This window comes from Pyrus communis, chromosome 14, assembly GCF_963583255.1.
Source record: "Pyrus communis chromosome 14, drPyrComm1.1, whole genome shotgun sequence".
Taxonomy (NCBI): Eukaryota; Viridiplantae; Streptophyta; class Magnoliopsida; order Rosales; family Rosaceae; genus Pyrus; species Pyrus communis.
In genome coordinates this window covers 24,220,101-24,246,459 of record NC_084816.1, presented here as the reverse complement: position 1 = coordinate 24,246,459, position 26,359 = coordinate 24,220,101, and the positions used below count along the sequence as shown (strand labels likewise).

Below are 26,359 nucleotides of genomic sequence, written 5' to 3'. Positions count from 1 at the left end.
AATACAGTATTAAAAAAGATGAAGGGTCTCCATCTAAATCTTGCACAGGCCCTAAATTCTTAGGGCCGACCTTGCACGTTCTGGCCTAAATTGTACATGTCCTTCACCGTTCAATCAACATGTGCACTGCATGCACGCTCAGGCTTAATTGAGTTGATTATAAAAGTGTGCTTTTCTCTTTGCACTCTAGTTTAAGTTGATCTTTTTCGTAATGTAGATTAATTTAATGTAAATTATCTTATTGTTTATCAGCGTTCCCGATAAATTAGCCATGATTGATCGACGATCGAGTCATTAACCATCTCGACATTTTAATTTTTAAGCTACATTTCTAACACCAATTTGCCCTTTAATTTTTGGTAGCAAACGTTTAGAATATAAACCGCCCGACCACACGCCGTACATTGCACAGTGGCGTCCTTTGCGCGCGGCTCCGAACATAAAGAACAAGCCAATCAGAAGCCTACTCCAAACTCCAGGGTTGCTTCGTAATTTCCAAAGTCCATCGTCGGTTGTTCCCAAACGAAACTTCTCTTTCCATGTGCCCTTTATTTTGTCCGGTACGGAAAGAAACCTTGTCCAGTTGGCTAGTGAAATAGAAAATTTTGGATTAGCTTGTCTGACCGCGTGATATGTCCGCTCATTTAACAGTAACAAATGTATCGTCACTTTGTTGGCTATATGCATGTCATCTTTATTATTGGTCGAATTAATATTTTGATACAGCAATATGAGGATCAAATTCAATTAAATTACAAGATACGTCAGTCATAAATCATATGTAAAACTTGTTATCAATGAGATTATAAGAGTTTAAACAAAGGATGAAAGTTTAGGCAAGTTTCGTCTGACTGCATGATGTGTCTGCTCATTTAATAGTAATAAATGTATCTTCGCTTTATCGACTATCTGCATGCCATCTCTATTATTGGTCGATATAACAATATGAGAATGAGAATCAACTAAGTTATATGATATGTCCATCATAATCAGACATAAAACTTGTTGTCAATGAAAGTATAAAGAAATATGAGACATCTCTCTTCAAAATGGATATAATTACCATTAATCTTACCAATACTTCAATTATACTACAATCAAGAGACTCGACTTTAAATATGATGAAGTGACTTACATGCACCACTAAAAATATTATTTTAGCATTCCGATCTAATAATAAAATATTATGTATAAATCTTTTTTTACAGTAAGTAACTTATAAACTATAACTCAATTAGTTAATAATATTTATTCATGTCTTCGAAGTTCCGTGTTCTAAAAGCACTTCCAACATGCTCTTTTGCCCTGTGGACATACTCCATTTGCAATCCAATCCTCTCCCAAAGTGGTGCCAGCCCATTCGGGCAATTGGGCTGAGGGGGAGCCCGTGGGAGAGCTCAGGCACAAGTCCAAAGCCTGAGCTCATGAGGGGGAGTGATGTAAGGCTAACATCAACCACGTTATAAATTTTTTTTGTGTCAAGTGCGTGCATAACACGTTCGCGTGGGGGGCGTGTTACTGACAAGATTTCAGGCGGTGGGACCCGCGTTGCAGCCCACTAAGTAGCAGTTGAATCTAGACAGTTTGATTTCCAGATCAACGGTCCAGATTTTTCTGTTATAAAAATTAAAAAAAAATAGAAAAAAATAGAAATGTTTTGGGGGGACATGTGTCACAATCTGAACTGTTGGATTTCAATTTTTTTTTGTAATCCGATGGTTCAGCTTAATTAAGTTATTAAAAAATTATAATATTTTTTTTATAAATACCTTATCATTTTCTTCCACCTTACACCACATTTCAATATTTTCAACAATTCTAAACATGGAAGGACATGTCACACGACATAATTGGTTAAAAATCTTATCAAAATCTACCCACGAAAATTGTACTTTCAGATAATGACGTATGGACGTGACGAGATCGATTAAAAATCATATATGAAATTAAAAATAAAATTATTTTTTATTATTTTAGAACATAAAAAGTCTTAATATTTTATTACTTATTGCCATGATTATTCAGTTTAAAGATAAAAATGTAAAAAACAATTATTGTTACAGTAATTATACACCGGAGGAGATTAAGACCTGGTTTGGTACTGAGGTGATTCTAAAAAAAGTTGCTATAAAAAAAAGCTGGGAGCTGTTTTTGTGTTTGGTAAACACTCAGCTTCAGCTTTTTTTCACAGTTTTGGATGAAAAAAAGCCAAAAACAAGAAGTTGTAAAACCTAGCTTTGAAAAACCGGCTTTTTTTCACATCTGTTTTACATAAAAGTTTACCAAACACTCTAATACTGCTTTTTTTTTTCAAAAGCACTTTTACAAAAAAATTTACCAAACACTCTGCTGCTTTATTTTACAGCTGCTTATTCTCACAGTACAACAGAAACAGTTTTTTTTCAAAGCACAGCAATACCAAACCAGCCCTAAATTGCCTATTGCCAAGGGCAGCCTTTACACAGTGAAAGTGCTTTAATCCATCTCTCCATATTTGTGGTCCTTCCCCAAACAGACCCAAGATTTTTCCATAAATGAACCAAAAGAAAGAGAGAGAAAATGAGGAGAGAGAAAGAAAGAGTGTTTCAAACTTTCAGTGAGTGTGAAGCCAAAAAGGCCGATACCAGCAGACAGTACGAATACGTTCTCTTTAAGACGGCAAATAAGAGAGGCAGCAATAAAGCTTCTCCATCACTGTGAAGCAACCGTCTCCGTTCCTCTCTCTCTCTCTCTCTCTCTCTCTCTCCCCCCTCTTTCTCTCACACTCTCTTCCGCTCGATCGAGCTTCTCCGATCCTTCAAGGCCTCTCTAGAAGGGTGGTGGGAATCCTGTACAGCTCTCCCTTTCCCCCTTACTCTGCTCATCATAGTTGCTGCAGGTGTACAGCAAACCCAACACGCCGCCGTTTTTGTGATGGAGTTGTACGGACGAAGCCCCCCCAGAAACGGGTCGAACCAGGAATGGAGCCCCGCAGCCGGAGAGACCGGCCTCGAAGGTACTCCTTTACTCGCTCGGCGTTTTAATTTCGCTTCGTTTGAGCTCGATTTGGGCTCATTTCGTTATCTGGGGTTTCTAGGGTTTTGTGTTTGGTTTGGTAATGTGGGGTTGTGATTGGGGTTTTGTTCTGGTTTGGGGGTGAATTGTAGAGCAAATGTGGCAATTGGGGCTGACGAGCAGCGAATCGTACCCGGAGAGACCCGGCGTGCCCAACTGTGTCTACTACATGCGAACCGGGTTCTGTGGATACGGTGGTCGGTGCCGGTACAGCCATCCTCGAGATCGTGCTGCGGTAAGTCCTTGTTCATTGTAAGCTTGCTTTGCAATCAGTTAATGAGCTTTTTCGATACTGCTTAATTGCGGGTTTTGATATGTAAACTAGTACTCAAGCTTTCAGTGATAGGTGACTGCAACAGGATATATAGGTTGTTTTGAATTTTCGTAAGTTTGAGTGTTTTGTTGCGGGTAGTTTTTTGTCCCTTTACGTGAAACTAGATGATTGTTTGTTTGCTGAGAAAGCTGGGGAAAAGAAATGGGAAATTTTTTTGGAATTTATTCGACATAGTTAAACTAGTCTATATTTGATGAAAATATTAGGCCTAATATCTGTGTTTTGGGCTCGGTGCAGTGGGAAATGTTGTCTTAGTTACAACTGCTTGGTTTTTATTGGTAACTGAAATCGTCTTTGCTTGTGAATTTTGTTATCTTTTTTTTATGATTTCGGTTTGATGCTGCACGTAGGTTGTGGCAACTGTAAGAGCTACAGGGGATTACCCAGAGAGAGTTGGGGAACCTGTATGTCAGGTATGCAGTAGTTTTCTGATCTGTTGTAAAATGTGAATTTCCTGCCTGATAATGACAATGTAGATCTGGAAACTTTTTGGCAACTTTGTTATGTTGTCCATTTATTTGTTTGAGCTTTGAACTTCATATGTGATTGTGGCATATGTTTGTCTATTGTGCAGTATTATTTAAATACTGGGACCTGTAAATTTGGTGCGTCCTGCAAGTTCCACCATCCAAAACATGGAGCTGGATCCTTAAACCGAGCTCCCCTAAATATTTATGGATACCCATTACGACCGGTTTGATTTCCTCTCTGACTCTGTCTCTCTGTTTCCCTCTCATCCACATATGGGTGTGTGTAGACTTTTGTGAACTTTGTGGAGCAAGTGGCTCACAGTTGTTGTTTTTGTTTTTTTTTTAATTATATATTTTTTTTATAACAGGGCGAGAATGAATGCTCCTACTATTTGAAAACGGGGCAATGCAAATTTGGCATAACCTGTAAATTCCATCATCCACACCCTGCTGGAACAACAATACCGGCTTCTGCACCCCAATTTTATCCGTCGGTGCAGTCTCCTGTTCCTTTGGCAGAACACTATGGGGGGGCATCCACCAGTTTGAGCGTGGCTAGGCCTCCACTATTAACTGGATCATATGTGCAAGGGACTTACGGTCCTGTCTTGATTCCTCCTGGAGTTGTTCCGATTCAGGGTTGGAGTCCGTATTCGGTATGATAAAGACATATTCAGGTTGATATATGATTGAAGTTCATTACTAATAGTAATATGTTATTACTTGGTGCAGGCACCTCTTAGTCCTGTACCATCTCCTGGAGCTCAACCCACAGTTGGAGCAACTTCTTTATACGGAGTAACACAGCTATCTTCTCCAACACACGGACTTGCAAGCCTTTATACCTCCATACCCTCTTCTGTTGGTCCTTCTAGCAGCAACCCGAGTGAACAAGTTTTCCCAGAGAGGCCTGGCGAACTTGAATGCCAGTACTATCTGAAAACTGGGGACTGTAAATATGGACCATCTTGTAGGTATCATCATCCTCGGGATCGAACTGTACCAGGAATAACTTGTCTCCTTAGTCCGATAGGTCTCCCACTCCGTCCGGTATGCAAAGTTGTTTTATATTATTTTTGATGAATTTTTATTTTTATTTTTTTAAAATTCCGCTGTTAGAAGTTATCGAGTTCATCACTTGGTTATCCAATTTGGTAGACCCAAGAGTTGGTTTTCTTTTACTCGATTAAACAGTAATCTTTTTCCAAAGGGGGATTGTGGGATCCTACTATCATATCTAAGGGCATACCTGGTTGACCTCCTTTGTACAACCAAATGAAATACAAATTAGGTGGCAAAGAAAAGGCTGTCATGCTATGTTTATAGGTTGAGTAAACATGTGTTTCATTTTGATTGTTCTGCAGTATAGGTAGGTATGTTCGTTTACCTTGGTCTCGTTAGCAGTCTTCTTTTATTAAGGTTATATATTCTACAAGAATCTTTGCCATTGAGTTCTGAAGAAGTTAATGCTCAGTGTTGTACAAACCTGGTTGGTGATTGATGTAATTTAAGGAGACATTTTGATATTTAATGAGCATCAACCAACAGGGGCTCAGTAAGGTGGCTGAGGCACATGGGTTTGTCCTGTGCGGTCTCAGGTTTGAAACCCAAAGGTACCTATCCAGATTTGCTAGTGTTTCATGCCCCAAAATAATTTAGGATTGTACGGTGGGCCCCAGTTTAGAAGATGTGTCAATGAGCATAAGTAGTTGTATGGTTAATGTAGGAATAATGTTTATGTGTAATGTGCTCAATATAGGAATCAGATGACACGGCAACACATTATAAGTTGTAACTCGAAAAACAAATTTGCCTCTGGTTGCTGAAAAACCTTATGAAATAGTTATCTATCCAAAAGGTCCTTTAGAATAAAGGAGCAAGATGACAGAAGGTTCCTTGACTGGAAAACCTTTGCTGCAGTCCTGAAACAAAATAATCTATGCTGTGTATGCCCTTGCAATGATATATACGTATCTTAGCTTGAGTTTTGTGCTTCAGCACTTGCATCATTCTCAGTGCTCACTTTAAGTTTTATATTTTTGCTTTCTCTATATTACAGTTACTTTTTATCAGTTTGTTCATCGTTGATAGAATTGCTATCGCCCTTGTTCTTTGAGATGTCTTTCCCCTCTTATGTAGGGTTGCTTTCTTTATCTGGTCTTGCTGGTTCAGTCTTCTTCTTCACATTTTTTGTTTTATTATTTAAATTTGGTTAGCTGCTTTGTAACAAAAGTATTATCGTGAAGCAACAGACGTTTTTAGATTTTTTAATGTTAGATCTCGTGCCTTTTTGTGCCCGTGTTGATTATTATGAGCATTATACCATATGTGTGGTGAATTGCGTATATTTCATTAATTTGTTAAACAATGTCATATTCTATGGAGAAAATTAACGTGCTTTTGTTTGGACAGGGAGAGCCACCGTGTAGATTCTACCTGCAAAATGGTCAGTGCAAGTTTGGATCTACATGCAAATTTGACCATCCAGTGCAGACCATGAGGTACAACCTCTCAGCTTCATCTCTCGTTGATATGCCTGTTGTTCAATATCCGGTTGGGTCTCTGCTGGCCACCCTGGCTCAATCATCCTCATCATCGAATCTCCGGCCTGATTTACTTTCTTCTTCCAGGAACACCTCAAGTAGTTCAGGTGGATTGATTTTTTCACAGAGCGGTTCTGTTTCACTATCTGATGTGCAACTGTCCAGTCAGACTTCATCTCCTTTAAGCAATAGCAGAAGGGCGAGGCCAGGTGGCGAGTTTCGTCGATCGATTTAAAGTAAAACCCAAAGCCGCTCGTTCATCATCTCCAGGAGCGCTGTTCATATAGATGTCGTCAGTAAATGTGTAACGAGTCAATTGTGCAAAGGGCGTCATATTTCGGTCGATGAACCAAATCTGTTTATCCCACACAGTAGTAGGAAAGGCACACACACTGTTGATGCTTGTGTCGATTCGATATCACAGCAATCCAACACAAATTCCAAATAAAGCTGCAGTATTGAAATTTCCCGTATCTTCATTTCATCTCTTTCAAGTGATTACAAATGTATCCTTGAAGGTAAATTTTTTTAGTGTTCGTCTAACCATCGGTGTTCTCTTCAACATTGCAAGAGGGATCGTTGAGAGGCTAGGCACCCTTGCTTTCCAAGAGATTGGATTGATTTGGGGCGTCAAAGATGAGGTCCGGAAGCTCAAGGAGATAGTTGCCGGATTCCAAGCCATTCTTCCGGACGCTGAGCAAAAGCAAGCCAGCAACAATGAAGTCGAAGTGTGGCTCGAAAGCATAGAAGATGCAGTTTATGAAGCAGATGACGTGCTGGACGAGTTTAATACTGAAGCTCAGCGCTTCTTCTTCTACTTCATCAACGGAAAATATGTCGTTCCCATTGCCTTCTTGTCCGTCTTTCTAGTTTGACCATCATTCAATGTCCTAATCTAACTTCCATGCCTCTGTATCCAAATGTGCTTTCCATTGAAGATTGCCCAAATTTGGCATCACTACCATATCAAGGGATGGGCAACCTCGCATCCTTTCGCGAGCTTATGCTTAGGAAATGCTCCAATTTGACGTCAATGACACACAAGGGATCGCCAATCTCACATCACTTCAGAAGCTTACAATTGGAGATTGCTCTCAACTGACGTTACTGCCACAAGGGATCGTCAACCTCACATCACTCCAATCGCTTACGTTTGAATTTTGCCCAAATTTGGTAGCACTACCGGAAGAAATAAGCAATCTCACGTCACTGCACTGCAGCACCTTGCAATTCACTGTTGCTCTAATTTGGCATCACTGCCAGAAGAAGAAACAGATGGGATGAAGGAAGCCAATAACCATGCAGCTTTTGCTTATCCATGTGCCTCATTTCTGCGGATGAGATAAACGAAGAACGGGTTTGAGTTTCCACCATAAAACTAACTGATAATATGGAAGTAGCCGTCCATGCAGGTCCCTCTTCATATTTTTCTTTGTTGGTTTGCTTGCATTGTTACTTAGTGTGCTTGTTTTGTACCTCGTTTCTTCCAGCTCGAAATTCAGTTTTGAACTGTGTAGTTGGATGGTGGCATATTTTATACACAATGTTCGTTGTTGAGCAGAAAATTTTCATTATAACGGGAATACGGATGGTACACCACATGTTTTTATATAAGTGGTGGGAAATTTTAGTTTTGAAGTTACTAACTTTTTAACAGACATATCCCACAATTTTTATAGTAACACGTGATGTGCCTCCCCGTGTGCCCGTCACACTGAAAAATTTCTTGTGGTTGAGCTTCAACAACGGATCAAATGTCTCACTGTTGCATGGAAGCATGAGAGCCCTAGACCTTGTAACAACAAAAATACACTCGGCCTTCTTCCTTTGTGAATCGCGACAGGGGCAACCATAGCCTTTCTTCCAGATCAGCGCCCTTCCGTCGCAGCTTTCCTTATCGGCCTCGTAACCTTCGAAATCACGGCAGAAATCGCCCAAAACTCGACTGAGTTTTACAGAATCGGTTGCTGTCGTTCACCGCTGCAGTCCCTCTGTGCACAGCTCATTGAGCCTTCTGGGTATTCTTACTCCGAGCACACAGTAAGTAGTATACTAATATTTCACGCAAAATTGCCCATTATGTTCAATTGTTAAATTTGTGATTAAAGTGAGTAACTTTGAGATACCCAAATTATTAAATTTCACCGCTTCTTGTTTTCCAGATTCAGACGAAAGATGGCTACTTACTGGGTTTGAAATGTGAAGGACTAGTAGAAGTCGTGTTTATTTGTTAGTGCAATTTCTGTTTGGTTTGAGATGTGGAGGACTAATGAGATTGCTTTGGTGGGGAGTGTTTCCTCATAAACTGATCTGTGAGTAAAATATTGAATCTCTCGACGCCTGATTAGTGAAAAGCCTTACTTTTATAGCTCCTTCCTATTTTTTTTCAACGTACCACTAAGTTGTTTATTTCAGAATTTTGTTGGTTGATAAGCATGGAAGCTGGATCACAGATGCATTGCTGCTGAAGAAAGGAAGAAGAAGAAGAAGAAGGTCGAAATGTTCCAAGTCTTAGAATAGTTGAATTTAAATACTTGTAATGAACGGACATGATTATAACATCTCAATGGTGTGTATCTTGCCACGTGTCTTGTTTGATAGTAGTTAATGAAAACATGTGAGCTGCATGTGATCATAGTCACGTTGCTTGTGTGGGTTTGCAACGACAATAAACCCCACTGTGTATCCGACTTTTGTGGATCGAATCCAACGTAGATTCGAGGAGCAATGTACTCCTTCTGTCTCTCTAAAGTTCATCTCTGATATTCAATCTTAAAAATTCATTTTCAATTACTTGTTGAATTGATTACACATGCATAGAGAAATTAAGCTCAAAAGTAGCTCAAACATTAACATAGCCTTAGAGCTAGGTTGGATTTGAATATGGGAGTGAATCTGTGAGTGTTCATCTGGGTTTTCAACGAAGAACTCAGACGCACAAATATGGCTGGATCTAGCACCGATCTTCGTGCACTAGTATTCACTGGTATCAACTATGAATTTTGGTGTATAAGAATGAAGTCTATATTTACGTCTCACAATCTATGGAGCTTTGTTGAAGCACATTGTTGAAGGAAAGGAAGAAGACGGATGAGAAGCAAATTCTTGTTGCTCAGGATCTCATCTCCAGAGATGCAAAGGCGTTAGGATTGATACAAGGTGTTGTGAGTGATGAGATCTTTCCTAGGATCGCAAATCAAGAAACTGCAAAAGATGCTTGGGATGTTCTCAAGCAGGAATTTAAAGGTGATGCTCAAGTTATGGTTGTGAAATTACAAGGTATTTGCAAAGATTTTGAATATGCTAGAATGAAAAATAGTGAATATCTTTTTGATTATCTAGCTAGATTATTTGCTCTTGTGAATAAGATGAAGATGTTTGGTGAAACTTTGCCAAATAAGAGACTAGTTGAGAAAATGTTAATTAGTCTAACTCCTGTATATGATAACATTGTGTCTGTCATTGAGGGAACTAAGAAATTGGATGAGATTGATCCAAATGAGGTTGTTGCAACTTTGAAAGGATTTGAGCAAAGGTTGAAAAGGCATACTGAAGATGAGGAAGTGAGTGATAAGGCATTTAGCAGTCATAGTATTCAAAACAAAAATGGATCACAGACCACTGGGTACAAGGGGAAGAAGCCTCTCAAATTTAGGGATAAGAAGGGTGATTTTAAGGCTAATGATAGGCCTCAATATGCTACCAAACCTTGGTTTAAGGGTTGGTAACTGTTTTTGCTGTGTTGTGAGAATAATCTCATTTTTGTTGCTTCACGTTTTCAGCTTTTTTTCACCAAAAACTATGAAAATAAGCTGTTTTTAAGTGTTTACCAAACACCTTTTTGAGCTCAACTTTTTTTGATACCCATTTTTTTATAAAAGCACCTCAGTACCAAACCAGTACTAACAAGGAGAACACAAGAGAGGCATGTAAAATCTGTGGGAATGTACACTATGGTGAATGCATGTTTAAGGGAAAGCCAAAGTGTCACAATTGTGGCTGATTTAATCACTTTGCTAGAGATTGCAGAAGTAAACCAGTTCAACAGGTTCAAGTGGCACAACAAATGGAGGAGGAAACCTCTATGTTCTTTGCTTGTAATTATGCTGCAATTGTCAAAAGTGAGCATGTTTGGTATATTGATAGTGGATGCAGCAATCACATGACTTCACATGAGTCTATGTTGATTAATTTGAACAGAAATGTTTCAACAAGAATCAAAATGGGGAATGGACAGATTGTTTAAGCTAGTGCAAAAAGAACCTTGGTGATTGAAACCAAAAGAGGTATCAGACACATTAAAAAAGTAATGTTAGTGTCAGGACTTGATGAAAATCTCCTAAGTGTGGGGCAAATGATGCAGCATGGTTATTTCTTATTATTTAGAGATGACCAGGTTGTAATATTTAAAGATAGAAGCTTGGAGAGTCATGTTGTTATTGTACAGATGACTGGCACTAGGTGATTTCCACTACTTATGGAGGATATGAATGGTTCTGCACTAAAAGCTAGTATTGAGGGTGATGCTTGGGAATGGCACATAATGCTGGGGCATTTGAATTTTAACAACTTGCAATTATTGTCTGATAAGGAAATGGTGCTGGGTCTACCTAAGCTCAATAAATCAACTGGTGTATGTGAAAGGTGTATTGCTGAAAAACAACACAGAAATGCATTCAGTAATGAGTTGACTTGGAGAGCAAGCAAGCCTCTGGAACTTGTTCACTTAGATGTGTGTGGATCAATGTAAGTCACAACATTTGGAGGGAACATATATTTCTTGACATTCATTGGTGATGCCACCAGAATGTGCTGGGTTTATCTCCTAAATCACAAATCAGAAGTTTTCAAAGTGTTCAATAAATTCAAAGCCATTGTTGAATTGCAGAGTGGCTACAAAATTCTAAAATTAAGAAGCGACATAGGTGGAGAGTACAACTCTCATGAGTTTATTCAATTCTGTGAAGATTTAGGGCTTGAGAGACAGTTGATTGTGGCATATTCCCCACAACAAAATGGTGTTGCTGAGAGGAAGAACAGAACCATTGTTGAAATGGCTAAGAGTGTGCTTCATGACAAGCATTTACCCTATGAGTTCTGGGGAGAAGCTATTAACACAGCAATGTATTTACTCAACAGATGTCCAACAAAGGTTGTGGAACACAAAACTCCATTTGAAGCTTTCAGTGGAAGAAAACCTGGTATTCAACACTTAAAAGTGTTTGGATGTATCTGTTATGGTCACATACCTGGACAATTAAGACAGAAACTTGATGAATCCTCTATGAAAGGTATCTTTGTTAGGTATGGAAATATGGAGATGGGATACATGATTTACAACTTGAGTACCAAAAAGATATTTCTGTCAAGAAGTGTTGTATTTGATGAGAAGGGTATTAGGAGTTGGAATGCAGAAAGTGGTGAGAAACTATTATTTCATGCTAATTTGAATTTACCTTAGATTGATCTATTACCACTGAGAGAAGAAATTCAACTAGAAGGGAGTGATTGTGTAACTCAAAGGGTCACTAATACTTAAACTGAGAGTGGTGAGTCCAGTCCGGCTAAAACCACACCAGTTAAAGAAAAGTCACTAAGTGAAATATATGCTAGATGCAATGTTAGCATGATTGAACCAGAATGCTTCACTGATGCAATCACTGATATAGCTTGGAAGAAGGCCATGAATGCATAAATTGATATGATTGAGAAGAACAAGACCCGGGAATTGGTTGATAGACCATCATGCAAACCTATTGTTGGAGTGAAGTGAATATACAAGACTAAATTGAATTTGGATGGAACAATTTAGAAGCACAAGGCAAGACTTGTTGCCAAGGGATATACATAGAAGCATGGTATTGATTTCAATGAAACTTTTGCTCTTGTTGCAAGATTAGATACAATCAGGACACTCATTGCATTAACAGCTCAAAAAACTGGAAGCTATTTCAACTTGATGTGAAATTAGCTTTCCTTAATGGTGTATTGCAAGATGAAGTTTACATTGATCAACCAAAGGGATTTATTATGCAAGGTGCAGAAGACAAGGTTTACAAGTTGAAGAATGCATTGTATGGGTTAAAACAAGCCCCAAAGACATAGTATGAAGAAATTGATACTCATTTACACAACTATGGATTCACCAAAAGTCCAAGTGAGGCAACCTTGTACATTAAGTCAAGGGGAGAAAGTGAAAGCATTATTGTCTCTATTTATGTAGATAATATTATCTACACTGGCAGTAGCACAAAGTTATTAGAAGAGTTCAAATTTGACATAATGAACAAATATGAAATATTAGATTTAGGACTGTTATATCGTTTTCTTGGCATGTGAATACTACAATATGAATTTGGGATCTTCATTAATCAGAAAAAATATGCAATTAGTTTGCTACGAAAATTTGGATTGAAGGACTGCAAGCCTATTAGGACTCCATTGGTTATGAGTGACAAGCTCAAGAAAGATGATGAATATGAGAAAACATATGAGAATGTATATAGGCAATTGGTTGTGAGCCTTTTGTACTTGACTGCAACTAAGCCAGCCATTATGTTTGCAGCTAGCCTACTTGCTAGATTCATGCATGGACCATCAAAGAAGCATTTGGGAACAGCAAAAAGGGTTCTCATATATATACAAGGCACATTAGACTATGGGATTGAATATGAGAAAGGCAAAGAATCAATTCTCATAGGTTATTGTGACAGTGATTGGAGTGGGGGATGAAACTGATATGAAAAGCACATTTGGTTATGCATTATCATTTGGAAGTAGGGTTTTCTCTTAGGCCTTAGTTAAACAACATAGTGTTGCCTTGTCAATAGCTGAAGCTGAGTGCATGGATGCTACTAAAGCAACCACATAAGCTGTTTGGTTGAGGTTTGTAATTTCAGATTTTGGGGAAGAACAAACATAAGCTACTCATCTCCACTATGATAATACTTTTGCCATTGATATGACAAGAAATCCTGTGTCATCAAAGAACTAAACACATTGGAAGAAGATATCATTACATTCGAGAAGCCTTGTAGTCAAACATTATCAATCTAATCTATTGTAAATCAGAAGATCAACTTGCTAATATTTTCACCAAGGCTCTGCCAAATGATCGATTTTGCTCACTCAAAGAAAAGCTTGGAGTTAAACCAGCTTCTAGCTTAGAAGGGAGTGTTGGTTGATAAGCATGAAAGCTGGATCACAGATGCATTGTTGCTGAAGAAATGAAGAAGAATAAGAAGGTTGAAATGTTCTAAGTGTTAGAATAGTTGAATTTAAATACTTGTAATGAACGGACAAGATTATAACATCTCAATGGTGTGTATCGTGCCACGTGTCTAGTTTGATAGTAGTTAAATGAAAAAATGTGAGCTGCACGTGATCATAGTAACGTTGCTTGTGTGGTTTTGCAATGGCTATAAACCCACTGTGTATCCGACTTTTGTGGATTGAATCCAACGTAGATTCGAGGAGCAATGTACTCATTCTCTCTCTCTCTAAAGTTCATCTCTGATATTCAATCTTAAAAATTCATTTTCAATTACTTGTTGAATTGATTACAAATACATAGAGAAATTTAGCTCAAAAGTAGCTCAAACACTAACAAATTTGAATGTATAGCTCACTATATGGTGCTCCATGATCTTAAGTTTTCAGATTTTTTTGAAATTTCTTTTCTTGAAACTAACTATTGAGTAAAGCGATGAACATCCATAGGATACATTTTAAATTAGGCTCTAATGTGCTTCAAACTCAATTGAACTTGGTTACTGGCTTTTCTTGATCTTAACCAGGTGATGCATGGTTCTTAAATTCTCGAGAAGAATCCCTGGGATTTGTCCTTGCAGATGAAGGTTTTGATGTATGCGCAGGGAATGTGCGTGGAACACGATAGAGTCATGGACATACATCTTTATCAGAAGAGACAGAAATGAAGCGCTGCATGTATCCGACAACAAGCTCAAAGGTCTTTGTTGTTGGACATTCACAGGTTTTACACCTCTTCATCTACTTCACATCTCCTTCCCTTGCATGTTATTACTTATTAAGGAACAATCATGGCTTTTGGCTGCTCTCACCCAGCCGGATATAGCAGAACTGGTTGGATCTGCCGCTCTTTTCTGTCCAATATCATACTTGGAGCATATCACTCTAAATCTGCACTTGGAATGGTAAACATATATGTTGATCAGGTATTCCTTATCTTCTTCAAAGTATACCGCTTGATTGGCTTCTCTAATAGAATTAATGCATATGTTCTTTTCAGATGATTCTTTTTACTCAATGTTATGAGATTTTAGTAGTAGTAATCTTGTTATTTTCATGCAGTGAATGAGGCATCAATTTTTTGGATTCAATATGTGATGGCCATGTTGACTAGTCGGAGGGGTTGTATATGATTTTGCTTTTGATCAACAGGTTTAAGTATTATATCCCCCTGTTGTATGTTTTTCTTCAAGTAATATAATATAGGCATAAGGGCTTAGCCCCCTAGCTTCGACTTGGTTCAATCTCTCTTTAAATATTCTTTTTAATATATGTCGGTGTATTAAAAAAACGAAAAGGATCCGGTGAGGATCCTTTTCCTGAGGATTCGGGGGATCCCGTAATCATGTCTGTTTATCGTACATCGTGCGGGTCAGAAATCATTTTAAATTTTAAATTTTAAATTAAATATAAATAGTACCTAACGAAAATTGATCGCACGATGTACGATGAACGATCATGATTACGAGATCCCCCGGATCCCCAAGAAAAGCATCCGGTGAGGATCATTTTCCTTAAAAAAAAAACACATTTTGACCAGCCTTGTCGTTCGGCCTTCTTTGGGCCGCTTTTGTTTCCAATTTTAGTAGAATTAAAATGTGGTGATAACAGTGATATAAATTAAAATCTCAGTTGACTACCCAAAGTTGATTGGTTTTCAACATTTTGTAGTTGAACTTTTTTTCGTCTCAGTATGATACCTAAAGTCATAATTTTGGGATATTTTTATACATCCGTTAAGTTTTTCGTCAGATCTTCATTAACTGATGACGTGGCACCCACGTGGACAATGATTGAATATCACGTGTCAGAGCCCATGTGGATATTAAAAAATTTTAAAAATTTTAAAAATTAAAGTTGTTTTTCTTTCTTTTCTGGGCATCCTACACCCCTTGGACCCTCTCCTCTCATTCTCCCTCCATTCTCTCCTCTGCACCTACCCATCTACCCCGCTCCTCTTCCACCTATCTGGGCATGACGCATGCCTCGCCGTCGCACAGATGGGTTGACATTATCGAAGGTTGGCCACGGGTGGCGGTGGATCAACGGAACCAGTAGCGGATCGGCGTTTCGGAGATAGCAAATTACAGTCTCGATCGCTGAACGGTCTTAATGTTGGAGGCCATGGTGATGGCTATGGGTTTGGGGGTTCCGAATATGGCGACGATCTGATGGGAGGAATTGGGTGAAGAGGGTGCGGGTGGGTACCGTATAAAGGTTGGGTGGGTGCAGAGGAGAGAAGGGAGGGAGCGAGGTAGATGGGTGGGTGTGCGGGGAGGTGGGTGCAAGGAAGAGAAGGGAGGGAGAATGAGGGAGGGGGTCGGGAAGGGTGAGGTAGGATGCCTAGAAAAGATTTTTTTTTTTTTTTTTTTTTTTTAATTTTAAAATTTTAATATCCACCTCGGCCCATATTGACACGTGACGCACAATCATTGTCTACGTAGGTGCCACTTCATCAGTTAAAAGAGGTTTTAACGGAAAACTTAACGGATGTATAAAAGTGTTCCAGAATTATGATTTTAGGTACCAGACTTGGACTAAAAAAACTTCATGTATTAAAGGTTGAAAATCAAGAAACTTCAGGCAGTAAATTGAGATTAACTCAATTAACTATAACCAAATCCCACGTGGCATGGGAACCAAAAGTAGCAAGAACCAACCAACAACTATAATTTGGGGATTGAGATCCATTCGTGATCTTTGTGTCCGATGTTCGTGGATTAAGAGATTCTAACCATTCAATTTTAATTTATAATCCCTATATTTTAATGACCCACTTCACAAAAACCTAATAACTTGAACCGCTTGCATCTTATTCTCTCTCTTGAATGGTTCAAATCTCTCAGTTTACGGGCTTCGAACACAGAGATGTGTAGTGGATCTTATTTCATAATTTGGTTTGCTGAGGTGAGAATTTTGTCACGTAGTTTTGCTTTTTCCAAATTTTCAATTTTTAGTGCCGTTGGTTGACCGAAGTTCTTACTACAACTTGGAAGGTGTGTCCATTGCTCCCTTTTGTGAGATGATAGGTGTAGAAGGCACTTTTGCACATATGATCAATCGTTTGGACTCGAATTTTTGATGAATGGCGAAAGATTAAGGCCTACCTTGGGTTTTTCTTCGGAACTTGATGAGTTCGACCAACTCAATTTGGAGCCAAACACAAATATTTGGGTGTAAATCGAAAGGGGTGTGATATCTACACACCCTTTTAATTTTCAGCCGTCGGATCGAAAGAATTGAAGAAGATCAACGGACATAAATTAATAAAGGGTGTGTGAGAAGTAAAAAGGTGTGTGTGGATAACACACCCCAATCGAAAAACATGTGACCCAAAGCTAAGTCCTACACCCAAAAAATTTGGATTCCAAACTTATAATATTTGGGTTTGGACACAAATCAAAACCAAAATTTGGGTTCAAATTTGGCTGACCCCAAATCTTGAGTGGGTTCTATTTTTTTTTGAAGTTTTTGAATATAAAATTGAGTAACTGTCTGACTGACAGTTGGGCCTCATGTGATAGGGACCCAGCTGTCCAATGGTAGCCTTGGGTTTACATTCAGGTCTTTTGATTTTTGGACCATTGGTTATCTATGGTCCACGTCAAACTCCTTTGTTTTGCGCAATCTTTTAAAATTGATCTAACAGTACATATTTATTTGTCAAATCCAAAGGTAAAAAGAAATTCAACGGTCGAAATTTAAATTAAACGATTAAAATAGAAAACAAAGTTTTTAAAACTGATCCACTTTAATAATTACTCCAAACTCTATAAATATTCATTCATTTGTTCACTCATCTACTCAAAATCAATTTCTTCCTCATACAATTTTCATGTCTCACTACCCTACCTCACACAAATCACGACCCCATTTGTCTGTCCCGCTACCCTACCTCACACAAATCACGGGCCCACATCTCTTTCTTCCCTCCTTAAACGGCCAAAATTTTTTAGTCCGCTGGCATGAAACTTGAAGATCCGGATAGAATGTCGAATCCAATATAAGCGTACTTAGATTTTGTTTATATTCTTTTTTACTGTAAATAATTACGCCCACACACTTCTACTCACCACCACAGACGGACTCAGACAACCTTTTGCCAATGCTGTCCTTACTTTGTTTTTTTTTTTTTTAATTTTTTTTTTTTCCCATCTGATTTAAAATATATTTCTTTGAATTACATGGTTCACAAATTTCGAAAAGTAGATTAAAAAAATGAATGAGTCCCAACGCAATAGCTTATTACCAAATGATGAAATTTGATTTGATGAGGCAGCTCTGTAGACTGCAGCGTGACAGTGTGCAGCTTCAGAATTCTGCAAAATTATAATTTTTCGAGTAAATATATATATATATATATATATATTTTGTAATTGAGTAAGAATAGTAATAAAACTTGTAATAAAAGAAAACGTTGTGACTCACGAGCTTAATGAAGTTTGGCTTTAATTTTGATAAATAGTTTATGTTACCTTCATTATATATAAAATTTAGATAAATATCAGTTTATTACCTTTATGTTTCGTTATTTTCAACATTTAGTACATCAAGTTTTTTTCGTCTTAGAGTCATACCTAAAGTATAAATTTTACAAAATTACAAAAAAAAAAAAAAAGGAAAAAAAAAAAAAACGAATGAAAAAGGCTTGAAAACTTTGAGTTTTAATGATAAAGACAAAATAAAGGGTAAAATGAATAGTACTAGAATTGACTGTTTAGTATAAAAATGTGGTTTTTCGTTAAAGTTAACAGCACCGTAGACTTTTCGTTAAAACTCAAAAAAAAAAAAAAAAAAAAAAGAGAGGTTGTTCTTCCTCAACCCTGACCCTCCCTCCATTCTCCCTCCTTTCTCGGCCTCCACCCATATGTGCAAAGCCAACCCTCCCCCTCCCTCAACTCCCGACCCACTCAATTTATATTAAAAAAAAAAAAAGAAAAAAAAAAAAAGGTTTTTGGGCACCCTACCTCAACCCCTGACCCTCTCCCTCCCTTCTCTCCTCTGCACAGCCTCCTCCGTACACCCGCACACCCACCCATTCCCCTCATTCTCCCTCCATTCTCTCCTCTGCAATCCACAAAGAATTATTGTTGGGAAGCCCATTTACTGCTATCAAGAAACCCAGAAAGCTCCGTCGCAAACCAGAGAATCTGAATCTCTTTCTCCCACACAAAATTTTCAAATCCCAAAAACAATGATCTGAAATTTCAAAATTCAGAAAAGCTCATTGACTGGAAAGAGAATCTGAATCTCTAAAAGGAAAAGGCAGCGGCGAAAAATTCATAAACTCCTTGTAAAAAATTTGAACTTTTGAATTCAATTTTATTTTTTTCTCACCTTTGGGCTTAATTTCTATTTGGCTACAAAGAAAATGGCGTTGAGCATGACGCACCAGATCAGCGCGCTCTCCGAGACTCCGATTAGGACAATTGAAGCTAGCTCATCATCCGTAGAATCGGTCAGTGTGCCGCCAATGTGGAAGTCTCCGGCGGCGGGTTTGACTTGCAAAATTCAGAAGCCGGAAGTGTTTGACGGGCTGTCGCCGCCGTTGAGTCCGTGTAGATCGCTAGTTCTCGAGTCTAGCTGGCCGGATCTGTCCATGGGGGGCAAGGCGTTCGCGACGAAGGTAGAATCGTCGGTGCTGGAGCACTAGGTGAGGGGTATGCACGATAAGGGGACGGGAGTGCCGGTTTACGTGATGATGCCGTTGGACAGCATAACGATGCACAACTCGGTGAATCGGAAGAAGGCGATGAACTCAAGTCTGCAGGCACTGAAGAGCGCTGGGGTGGAGGGTGTGATGATGGATGTGTGGTGGGGGTTGGGAAGGAGAAGGAGTGAGGGGTTGAACGCCCAGAAATTTTTTTTTTTTTTTAATTTTTAAATTTTTTTTAATTTTTTAAATTTTCACGTGGTCCTTATATTGACACGTGGCGCCTAGTCATTGTCCATGTGGTGCCATGTCATCAGTTAACGGGTGCCGCGTCATCAGTTAACGGAAGACTTAATAGTTTGACTAACGGATGTATAAGACTGTCCCAAAATTTACATATGACTCTGAGACGAAAAAAACTTGATTACCAAATGTTGAAAACCACGAAACTTGAGAATAATAAATTAAGATTTACCCATAAAATTTTCACTCCATCTTCATTTTATCTCTATTTTATCATTTTACCTACAAGTGGCATTTTGATAAAGTTTTGGCTTTCATCGATGATATATTTCTAAATGCATGCAAGAATTTCACCGGTTGTATGCAAGAATCTCACTGTTCCTTTCACTTGGTCACTCATAATTTGATACATTGTCTAAGAAAAACAAATTAAAGCAAGAACTTGGCTGGAATCAATAAGTGCACCCAGCAGAGCAGGGCACTCCAATTTCTTCGCTTTGCCCTGCCAGCTTACTCTGTAACAGTGTTGAAGCAACATGTGGATTGGACCACCTGCCAGTTCACAAAGAAAAAGAAGCTAACCTACTCGATTATTTTTTTTTCACAAATATACTGTTATCGTAACGTTTTATATTAATAAAATAAAACTATGCGTAAGTTTTTATTCTGTAACGTGGAGTTTTTGACACGAAATACTACGGCAAGAGTGTACCTGTGCCGTAAGTTTGCACATTGCCCCAATATTAAAATGTTGTTCATCACCAACCGATCATCCAGCAAACAAAAAAGAAAAAGAATTGATGAGGTTATCATTGCCACCTGATCGACTCAATCCCACGCCATCATGAGTCCAACATTGTCACTCTGAGAGCACTGAGTACCACAAATGTACAACCAAATTTAATACAAGCATGTGTAGCCAAGGTAATTATGTTAAAACGAGTCATTAAGAGTAGATAGGAATCCTTAGAGATATTGTAGGAGTTCTTTATTAGGAAAGAATTATATTGTGTTATAGCCTTCCTTGTAAAACAAGATTATGATGTTGCTGATGTGGGATTTTTCAACACACCTCCTCACGTGGGATCCAATTAGTGGGTCACATGTGGGAGATCCACACATCGGCAACCATGTGGAGCCAAGATGACTCATCCTACACGTGGCACCAAAGGACCCAACATCATTGCACATGGTCAAGGGGACCCACCCATCACGTGGTAGTACAATACGAGTCCGCTCCCTGACTCTGATACTATGTCGAATTATCAGAGAGACTGGTGAAAGGCCCATTTCCAACAACACCAATATTGTTCACAACTTGATAATTACCACTTGCACAATCCGTCAAATGTGGAGTTTGATAATAAAAGGTCTCGGTATTAGTTGGAGTATGGTTAGGATATTCATAATCAAATACAGGCCTGGCAAATCAAGTGACAGATACAAAGTAAGGTTGGTGGCGAAGGGTTATACTTAAACGTATGGTGTGGATTACCAAGAAACCTTTTCACCAGTAGCTAGGATGAATAATGTACGTGTTTTAATCTCTTTACTTGCAAATATGGATTGGCCACTAAAACAATTTGATGTGAAGAATGCTTTCCTTCATGGTGGAATCTAGAAGAAGAAGAAGTATGTATTGGTTTTCCTCCCGGATATGATGTGAATGGGAAGACTGGGGTGTGTATATTGCGTAAGTCTCTACATGGGCTTAAGCAATCACCTTGTGCATGGTTCGATAGGTTCACTCAGACAATGAAGAAAAATGGGTATCATTAGAGTCATTCAGACTATACATTATTTATGAAGCATAGATTAAACAGAGTAATTGCACTAATTATATATGTAGATGACATGATAATTATAGGGGATGACTTAGATGAGATAATTAGATTGCAGGAGAATCTTGCATTAGAGTTTGAGATGAAAAACTTGGGAGATTTGAAGTACTTCCTTGGAGTTGAGGTTGCTAGCTCGTCCAAATGTATTTCTCATCTCAACGGAAAATATTTATTGGATTTGTTAAAAGAAACTGGTATGCTAGGGTGTAAACCTATGGACACCCCTATTGTAGAAAAACATCATCTAGGTGTTTATCCGTGTTATAATATGAATAGGTGACTCGCATATGTTTAGGGCAAACTGTTAGCATTTTGAAGCTTGTGTGAGAGCCGATTAAGAGGCTATACTAGATGTATTGCCTCTGTTTCTTAGATTGACTAACCTATGTGCAAACTGATATTCACAAAATGTTTCTCTTGTCTCTCATGATTGATTAATTGTTGAGAGTATGAATCTTATATCGGGAAAGAAAGGACATTGCATGTGCTTATAAGTAACTGGGCTACTCCTCATATTGCCAATTGATTTTATGGTGGAATCAAATTTCTTTATGGAATTAGAGCAGGTTGTCCCTCGTGTAAAGTCCAAGGGCCACACGTGCTCCGAGTCACCTAATTTGTGTTTCTACTTCCTAGGTTTGAAAATTTGTCACACGGGAGGGGGTGCGTTGAGAGAGTATGAATCCCACATCCGGAAAAGAAGGGACCTTGCATGTGCTTATAAGTAATTGAGCTACTTCTTATATTGCCAATTGATTTATGGTGGAATCATAACTTTCTTCACTAATCTATGTGCAAGTGCCGTTCACACAACCTTTCCCCTCATCTTCTCTTAAGATTTTCACTAACTGCCACTCCTTGCTACACATTGGGTATACCCGGCAATTCATACCTGAATTGGTAGGTTTGATGTACAATGTTTCAGTATCACATAATAATTTCTCGTCATTGAGCCGTACAAGGCCTCCAGATGTCGAAACCGTAGTGGCTGAAAGTATGTAACACCGGTATACATCCCTTATGGAATATATGATGGAAATGCATGTTTGGTTCTAGAAGACTAAGGAATATAGTTTAAGTGGATGCATTGTGGTTCTAATTATATCAGGTACCCACTCATCCTTTAAATTTCTACTTTAATTAGTTTTACACATAATTAGCGACTTAATTTAAGCAAAAGCTTTAAGCGAATGGCTTTCACTAGCCATGATTACAACCCCCAAAAGCACTGCAGCCCTCTCAGAAATCCTGCAAAATTCCCTCACCAACATTAACCATGTAAAAGCAACTCACTCACTCACTCCCTCTCACTACCTTTCACCGAAAAGTGCTTTTGCAGCTGCAATTCCTTGACTTTTAGATTAAAAACCTCATCATAGACACTCATTAAAGTAATTAAATTGTTTCAAAGTCCCCTCCTTTGTTCTTGCACGGTTTCATGTGACTTTCTCCTCACTTTAGCAGCATTTTTCTTTGTCACTCTTTCCTCAAACCATTTCTCAGACAAATGTTGCAATGTGCAACTGGAAACTGAGAAATCTGAGATGGGGTTTTAGTGGAAAGTGCTTATGTTGCTGAAAGTTTGAGGCTTTTGAACTTTTTGTAGTGGGATTTGGAGGTGCAGGATTTTGAGTGGGAATTTATGAACATAAGGTGTTTGAAAAATTGAGAAATCTGAGACGGCTTTTTAGTAAAAGTGCTTATATTGTTGAAAGTTTGAGGCTTTTGAAAATTTTGTAGTGGGATTGGAGCTGCAGGATTTTGATCATAAAGTGTTCGAGGAAAGATGGGGGCCGTCACCATTGGTGAACTGAAGCCTAGCATTTCCGGGAAGCGGTCATTTCGTCCGAGTTCCAGCATAAGGCATGCCACTGAATGGTAACGTTCCCCCTCATCTTCTATTTTCTTTATATTCGAGCAATAATCTAATCTAATGTAAAATAGTAAAATGCGTGAGCAGGAATTGAACTTGGGTACACATTGTAATAGCCAACTTGGTTACACCCAGTTCTACATTCCTCCCATCTCTTATTGCTTTTGATTGATTACCTACATTTAATTCGCTAGTTTTTGAATTTTAGCCTTATTTTCTTTAGCTTTGAGTCACATGGTAGTCTCTACTTACTAGTAACTCTATGTTACACGGATACGGGTAACGCAATATAACCCGAAAAAAGAGTTCATTTTTTTGCATCTTTTTGGGATTTGAGTGTCAAAACAGAGCCTGTGTTTTTCAAACAGTCTATGAGCTTCTGAGGCTCCCCTGAATTTAAGGAAGATAGTAACATTTCATGGTCACACAAAAATCCTGTGAGCTTCTTCCCGACAGTACGGAATCGAAACAACAATAGCACGAGGACCACCTCGCTGATTGCTTTCCAGATGCAGCCATATTTTACTGTCAACATTCTTGAAATGCCAACTGCCAACCCAAGTTAATGTTTTGAGGATCAATTATTTGTGTGTATTTACCCTCTGTAGGACCTGAACACATGTACGGACCAGTTGTACAAAATTACAAATTGTTCCTTGTTTGTGACAGACCCTTTTTGCTTTATTTAGCGTGACTATTACACCGTTATGTGATATTATTAGTCTTAGTTTGGTACTAAGGTGATTCTGAAAAAAGTGGCTATAAGAAAAAGCTGTGAGCTTTTTTTTATGTTTGGTAAACATTTAGCTTCAGTTTTTTTTCACTGTTTTAGGTGAAAAAAAGCCAAAAACACAAAGCTGCAAAACCCAGTTTTTTTTCACATCTGTTTTACATAAAAGTTTATCGAACACTATAATACTGCTTTTTTTTTTTTTTTTTTTTTTTTTTTTCAAAAGCACTTTTACAAAAAAGTTTACCAAACACTTTACTGCTTTATTTCACAGCTGTTTATTCTCACAGCACGGCAAAAACAGTTTTTTTTTTCCAAAGCATATCAATACCAAACCAGCCCTAGTCCACTCAACAAGCTTAGCTAATCAGCTTTCTTATCCTTTACCATAATCCAACATTACTCTTCGTGTGCAAACTCCAATCCACCACTCATTTCGCAATTATTGAGCCATCCGCCTGTAGCGAACCATTAATATCTAGGGAGAATCACGCTGTCCATATGTTTCAATTGAACTAGAACATGCGTGTTGTGTACTTCCATGGAAACAAAAAGAAAAAGTTCGGGCAGGGTTTTTGATATGTTGGTACCTATGAGAATGTATACATTTGGTTCTTGATTGTAACCTAGATACTGATTTTCTTGCCTTGCTTCGTTTCCATTTTTCAATGAATTTATTCTATTACGCAGGCCAATATCTGATGTTTCTAGCGATATTACTGTGAAAATAGGAGCATCAAGCCTTGCACTTCACAAGGTGAGTGAAACCGGTTCAGAACTAGTCTATTGTTCAATTTATTGCGGTTACAAGATAGTTATTCATTAGCTTGCGATAAAATAACTTTCTGTCACGATTAAACGAAGACTTGTCGAAATAATGATGTGAGGATGACTGTGTTGCAGTTCCCCCTAGTTTCTAAGAGTGGAAGGATTCGGAAACTGTTGCTTGAAGCAAAAGATGCAAAAGTTTCGCGCATAATTCTTGCTTCTGTTCCGGGTGGACCAGAGGGATTTGAGCTAGCTGCAAAGTTCATGTTGAAATTACAGAGTCAAATGTTGCCATGCTTCGTTGCGTAGCGCACTTCCTGGAAATGACGGAAGAGTATGGTGAGAAAAATATGGAAACGAGAACTGAAGCTTATCTGAAGGAGACGGTGCTTCCAAACATATCAAAGTCGATATCAGTTCTTCATCGCTGTGAAACCCTCTTGCCTGCAGCAGAAGAAACCAACCTTGTAAGCAGGCTTATCAACGCAATTGCAAACACTGCATGCAAAGAGCAGCTCACCTCTGGCTTATTGAAACTTGACCACAACTTCACTGCAAAAGAAGCTCCAAATATGGAACCTGAAACGCCCGCAGACTGGTGGGGAAAAGCGCTTACAGTTCTTAGCCTCGACTTCTTACAACGCGTTCTATCAAGGGTGTTAAACAGGATATATATGATCAGCAAAATCTGAAGATGTCTACAGGACAAAATGCAAGAGGTCCAAATTGGAAGAAGAAAATATGAAGCTTTACGTGAGGCTTGGTGTTGCAATTTCTCAAATGAAAATTTATTGTTGTCTGGTGATTGTTTAGGTAGTTTTAACAGGTGGATATTGAAGTTTGGTTGGTGTGTGTATTGAAGTTTGATTGGCTAGTTTGTATATTGAAGTTTGATTGGTGTATGTATTGAAGTTTGATTGATTGATGTGATTTGTTCGTTTTTAGAAATTTTGTCCGAATATAAATCTTCTTTAGATTAAAACTTTTGTAAAATTAAGAGTAATGTAGGTAGGCTAAATATGCAAACTAAATAATGTATTACCAATAAAAAAATAAGCACGTTAATCAACATTTAAGTAATAATTCAATCATCAACTTCCATGTTATTTAGTTTACAAAGATTAGTCTACGAATTTAGTCTTCCTAACATTACCCTAAAAGTAAATTTAGATAACGTAATTCAAAGATACAAAAATATCCTTACCCAAAAAAAATTAGGATTAAAACCATTTCATAACAATTAATACATTTTAGGTCCTAAAATTAAATTTTGTCTTTTAATGAACCTAAATATTTGAGTTTGAGTTCAAGGGTTGGAGTTGGTCTTAAACTAATTGTTTTTTTACAACCAAAAGTGCTATGTTTAGCGGAAAACTTCAAAGTGCTTTCAAGAGTTTTCCATGAAACACATAGATTGTCAATACAAATTTCAATTAAGTACTTATGAGTTATGAGCTTTTAGATAAGCAATCCTACTACCTAATGACCCAACTCTTTGGAACGATGCATTCTCGGAAATTACTAGATAGAAGATTGTGGTAAGCGGGAGGAAGGTGAGGGTGATGTCAAGTCATTATGCGC

General features: G+C 38.2%; 2 protein-coding genes and 1 pseudogene across 2 annotated transcripts; all 3 read left to right on the top strand.

Moving 5' to 3' along the window:
- The first annotated feature begins 2,559 nt into the window (after positions 1-2,559).
- On the top strand, positions 2,560-6,885 carry LOC137716105 (zinc finger CCCH domain-containing protein 32-like; annotated as a pseudogene).
- A 2,459-nt stretch (positions 6,886-9,344) lies between these two features.
- LOC137714657 (uncharacterized) lies at positions 9,345-10,129 on the top strand. Its single transcript, XM_068453815.1, has 2 exons — positions 9,345-9,377; positions 9,476-10,129. Exons 1-2 carry the CDS (start codon positions 9,345-9,347, stop codon positions 10,127-10,129), a joined length of 687 nt encoding a protein of 228 aa, XP_068309916.1.
- Positions 10,130-24,276: 14,147 nt separating this feature from the next.
- On the top strand, positions 24,277-25,699 carry LOC137716438 (BTB/POZ domain-containing protein SETH6-like). The gene is made up of 3 exons (XM_068455896.1): positions 24,277-24,610; positions 24,701-24,767; positions 24,914-25,699. Exons 1-3 carry the CDS (start codon positions 24,552-24,554, stop codon positions 25,085-25,087), a joined length of 300 nt encoding a protein of 99 aa, XP_068311997.1. The 5' UTR covers positions 24,277-24,551; the 3' UTR covers positions 25,088-25,699.
- Positions 25,700-26,359: the final 660 nt, after the last annotated feature.